This window comes from Miniopterus natalensis, chromosome 2 (genome assembly GCF_054644295.1).
Source record: "Miniopterus natalensis isolate mMinNat1 chromosome 2, mMinNat1.hap1, whole genome shotgun sequence".
Lineage (NCBI taxonomy): Eukaryota > Metazoa > Chordata > Mammalia > Chiroptera > Miniopteridae > Miniopterus > Miniopterus natalensis.
Window position 1 is genome coordinate 146,939,099 of NC_142082.1, and position 5,273 is coordinate 146,944,371.

A 5,273-nucleotide genomic window follows, 5' to 3' on the forward strand; every position below is an offset into this window, starting at 1 on the left:
GATTTCTCTTATAATTTTTGTGTGTGTGTGTGAGCAAGATAGAGAAATGTGATTTAGACAATTGAATAGTTAGGTGAATTCGTATTTGAGGAAACAGCCATACAGCAGAAGTATGTTTGTTGATTGATATTAACCTGGAGAGATTTCTCTTAAGGCAATTTTGTACTTGACCTTGTTTGTTCAGTATTTTCATAAATTACTTAAATTATAGTATTGTAGGTATGCTTATGAATTTGTGAAAGACAAAAAGCTGGAAATGATGCAAGAGAGATCATAGTCAAATGTATCTTTATCAGATCACACGTGGAATTTTATATCCATTTCTGAGTATAACACTTAAAACAGCTTATTTACCTATAAATAAATAAACTCAAATTTTTAAAAAAAGGAAGTTTATTGATAAGAGTAGAGAATCAAGGGGAAAGCAAGCAGATTTAGAAGAGATCTAGACACTGTATTATATGAATGCTTTAGGAAGATGGGAGTGCTATCGGTCATTGTAGAATGATGGCAGCTGCCTTTATGCTTGAGCTCTCATGTCCAATGGAAATCAGAGTTATTCTGTGATATCCTATAGCATCATTTCTCAAACTTAATATATTGCACACCTCCTACATGTGATACCTTTAGCTGTTCTATGAAGCACATTTTGAGAAACACTACTTCTCATAGAGTATTCCCATAGAGTATGATATGTGTTGGGAACAGAGGAGGGGATGGTTTCACAGAGCAGATTTTTGACTCAGCATAATAAAGAACAACTTTATAATTTAGAAAAAGGTTGTTGGTTACCGAGGTGAAAGTGCCACCTTAAAGTGTTAAGCTGCCTATCATAATCTGTGTGTTCCAACTTCAGTTATCACTGGTTAAAGCAGGAAAAAATCATCCTAATTTTTATGTAGTCTGCTCCTCCAGAAACAAATTGTGAAAAGATTTTGTTTGGGTATATGTATATTCAGCAGAGGAGTCAAATTATATATAACAGAATTGGGAAAAATTGAAAGAATTTGGAACATTTGAGAATCACCCATATTTTTCATGTTTTTTTAAAAATAGGTTCATCTAGTAACTGAAGAAGAGGAATCAGCTAATACATACACAGCACATCAGGTAAATTTGCTTAAAAATTAACATCACTTAGATCTAAATGTGGACACTGTCCCCAAAAGATAAAATGTGACCAGTTCCCCTACCCTACTTTTTTCTTTACCACTTTCAAATTTAGGTATAAAATATATATAATAAAATTCACTCTTCTTAGTTTATATTTATATGATTTTTCATAAATGTATATAGTCATATGACTACCACAAAAATCAAGGTAAAGAATAGTTTCATCTCTCCTCAAAATTTTCCTGTGCCCTTTGTAGTCAACCCATATCCCCTGGCAACAACTCATCTACTTTCTATCCCTATGGTTTTGCCTTGGAAGAATGTCATATAAATGGAATCATATAGTATATGGCCTTTCGTGTCTGGCTTCTTTCAATTAGCATAATGAATTTGAAACTCATTAATACTGTGTGGATTTGAGTTTTTACCTTGTTTCCTTTTTGACTACCCTTGGGTACTATTTAAGAAAAATATCTAGAAGTCATCAGCAAAGGAGTAAAACCCCACAAAATACAGTATTTACTCATAAGCAGCTGAGAAAATAAACACTACTTTTGCTGTCTCTTGTTTGCTTTCATGTTTTTAAATAAGTAAGAAGAATGTAAAATTATCAACTAAAATACCAGTTATGTGATTGAGCACTAGGGGTTATTCTTTGTGTTACAGAAAGAATATGCTTTTAAGATTGTATGACTGCACAGAGGTTAATTAAGTGTACCTAAACATATTGTTCCATCTTTTCTACCTTAGCAGTAGTTTGTCTAATAATATCTGATTTGAATTGGTTACCTGTTTTATTATGAGTCCTTCTTGATTTTAGATAGCTCTTTTCTTGCCTGCCAGCATCAAAAATAGTCAAAGTAGTACAGTATTCAATAACATGCCTTAGACTGATTGTATATTTATGTTCTGAGACTGCTTTTACAGATCTAGGTCCCAGTCATAATAGTAAATTTAAAATATGATCATATGTTTTTCTGAACATGTATCTGTTTCATGTTTCTTTTTTCTCCTTCCCTTGCACAGGTGGTTCTTCCAGTGCTTGGATACAGTGTTCAGTACCCAAAGAACAAAGTAGGCCTGTGGTACCAGGAAGTGCTTAGCAGAGACGGACTACAGATGTGTAGGTTTAAAGTACCTACTCTGAAAATGAATGTTCCAGGATGCTATAGAAAGATTTTAAAACAACCCCATAATCTCTCATACCAACTAATAGAAGAACATGATACGGATGTCAAAGCAGAAGGCTCCTACATCGATGAAGCAACTTTATCTCTTTTGATTTCTTTTGATCTTGATGCTTCTTGTTATGCTACGGTTTGTCTGAGGGAAATAATGAAGCATGACTTTTAAAACCGGTAGCCTTGGTATAACATTTATATGTCACTCTTTAAAGGAAAGGCAGCTAACATTTCTTTGAGCATCTGCCATATGCTAGGAGCTTTATAATTGTTATCTCCCTTAGTTACACAATATCCTAATGAAGTAGGAATTTTGATACTAACATTCCAGTAGACATATAGCTAGTAAATGTCGGGGTCTGAATTTAAGACTCCAAAGCCTGTGTGTGTTTTTTTCTATTATCTAACAGTTCAGTCACCTTTATTCTGTGTTATAAAAGTTGCAGTCTTTCTGGATTATGAGGAGTATATGTAATACTGCAAGATAAACTTAAGAAAAAATATTTTTAGAGCAGTGTTTATATCCTTTAGCTTCTTGCTTAGAATACAAGTGAAACTAGATTGTAATGAAAGTATATATTTAGAGATAGAGATAGATGAAGCATTTTGTTAACTACTATTGTCATTCCTATTTTTGAAATGATCAGAAAAATACATCAGGGAAATGTAATCCTTCTATTTATGATAGCTACCTCCGGGTAGTTTATACTTTTATGAGATAAATAATCTTTAATGAAGTTTAAAATAAAACATTTTATACAATTTCTTTATTTTGTCATACATTGACCCTCACCTTTTTTATTATTATTATTCCCCCCCCCTCCCCCCCCCCCCCCCATTATCTAAAACACAGATTTTAGAGTCAGGAAGATCTGGGCTCAGACTCCAGGTCTGAAACTTAGTGACTTTGGGTATGTTATTGATTCTTTTTGAGGCTAACTTAAAGAATCAAGATAGCACCAATCTCATAAGCAGCAAATGATAGTATTATCTCCATCTTTTATGTTGGAGAGGAAGAAAACATTTGGCCCATTTAAAAATTTAAATATTTGTTGATTTAACTATTTCTCTTCATAAATCATTCTTAACCATTTTATATTAATTAAATTTGGGGGGATGGGAAGATCTGAGTATTCTTTAATTGCTGGTAGCATTATATAATGACATTTAAAAAGCAGTATACATTATATATCAGTAATGTGACACTTTTATATACTTTGTCAGTCAAATCATTTTGGAAATATTAGCATAAGAAAATAAAATTCAAAAGAAGAAAAGAGCTATATACAATGCAAAATTTGCTTATTGCAGCATTTTTCTATATAATGAAGGAAATACAGCATTAGAAAACGAAAGTAAGTAAAAGGAGATGTATCAGCTTGGTGGCAAAACATGTTAATTATTAAAAATGATGATGATGGTTTTAAAGGTGAGAAAATGTAAAAGCAGAACATATATTATAATTGCGGTACATATATTACAATTGCGGTACATACACTGAATGCAGCTTTTTCCAAGGAGAGGCATTTTAGCATAGTGATTAAAAGCATAGATACTGGAGACAAACTCCCGCATTTTGAACGTTAGCTCAGTCACTTACAGCAGCATGGCCTTGGACAAATTAAGCTTTGTGTGCCTCAGTTTCAACATCTATAAAATGAGGATGGTAATACTACTACTTCTTAGGATAATTGCAGTAATTTGCTGAGCCAGTATATGTGAAACAGCTTAGAAAAGTGCCTGGCCCTTAGGTTATTAAATAAATGTCCACAGGTGCAAGTTTTTAACTTTGCAATTAAAAACCTTGAAGAATACTTAAGGTTCAGAGGGTAAGGTAAAGCAGAGGGTAAGGTGCAAGTTTGGAACAAAAAAGAGAGAGAGAGAGCGAGAGGGAGAGAGGGAGGGAGGGAGGGAGGATGGGAGAGAGAGAGAAAGAAAGAGAAAGAAGAAAGAATGAGAAAGAAAGAAGAAAGAAAGAAAGAAAGAAAGAAAGAAAGAAAGAAAGAAAGAAAGAAAGAAAGAAAGAAAGAAAGAAAGAAAGAAAGAAAAGAAAGAAGGAAAGAAAGAAGGAAAGAAAGAAAGGAAAGAAGGAAGGAAAGAAGGAAGGAAAGAAAGAAGGAAAGAAAGAAGGAAAGAAAGAAAAAGAAAGAAAGAAAGAAAGAAAAAGAAAGAAAGAAAGAAAGAAAGAAAGAAAGAAAGAAAGAAAAGAAGAAAGAGAAAGAAAGAAAGGAAGGAAGGAAGGAAGGAAGGAAGGAAGGAAGGAAGGAAGGAAGGAAGGAAGGGAAAGAGAAGAAAGAGAAAGAGAAAGAAAGAAAGAAAGAAAGAAAGAAAGAAAGAAAGAAAGAAAGAAAGAAAGAAAGAAAGAAAGAAAGAGAAAGAAAATGCCATTTTGTTAAGATATTTTTGATAGGATATTTGGATTTTTTTAATACTAAAAAGTTCCTAGTTTGTCATTATATATTTTAATAATAAATAAATGTAAGACAAAAAAAGTGGAGATTGCAGGTCCATGGATTTTAAAAATTATCTTTATTTTCATGTTAATTTAAAATCAAATGATATATTAAATAGTAAAAAATTTTAGAGAAAACGTTTTACTTTATTTCATGAAAAATTATATTCTGTAAATATGATCATAAAATGAATTATGAAGATTACTAAATCCTTTTCTTTTAAACATTGAGTTAGAAAATGTGAAAGCATTAAAATGTGCTGTCATTGATATTATATTTTTTGCCTGTAGATGGCACTATAATTTTAGATATCTTTCTTATTTATTACTTTGACCATGTTTAAAGAAAGGGTCACTAAACTTGTTTCAAGCCACCATAAAATGTATTCAGATACTGTACATGTGAACTATTTTGTATACCAATAACATTTGCCATGTTCATTTTTTTTTTTTCCAGTTTATGACTTTAAGATATTTTGGACCAAATGATGACCAGGTTTTTGCAGTAATTCTGGGGCATTTCAGGC

General features: G+C 32.1%; 1 protein-coding gene across 1 annotated transcript in view; it reads left to right on the plus strand.

Annotated features, from left to right (window-relative positions):
* PUS7L (pseudouridine synthase 7 like) overlaps positions 1-3,042 on the plus strand; it is a 21,669-nt gene extending 18,627 nt beyond the window's left edge. The window contains exons 7-8 of the mRNA XM_087813772.1: positions 1,057-1,110; positions 2,140-3,042. Of these exons, the coding sequence (XP_087669898.1) occupies positions 1,057-1,110; positions 2,140-2,466 (381 nt within the window). The 3' untranslated portion in view covers positions 2,467-3,042. The remainder of the gene's footprint in view (positions 1-1,056; positions 1,111-2,139) is intronic.
* The last annotated feature ends 2,231 nt before the right edge of the window (positions 3,043-5,273 follow it).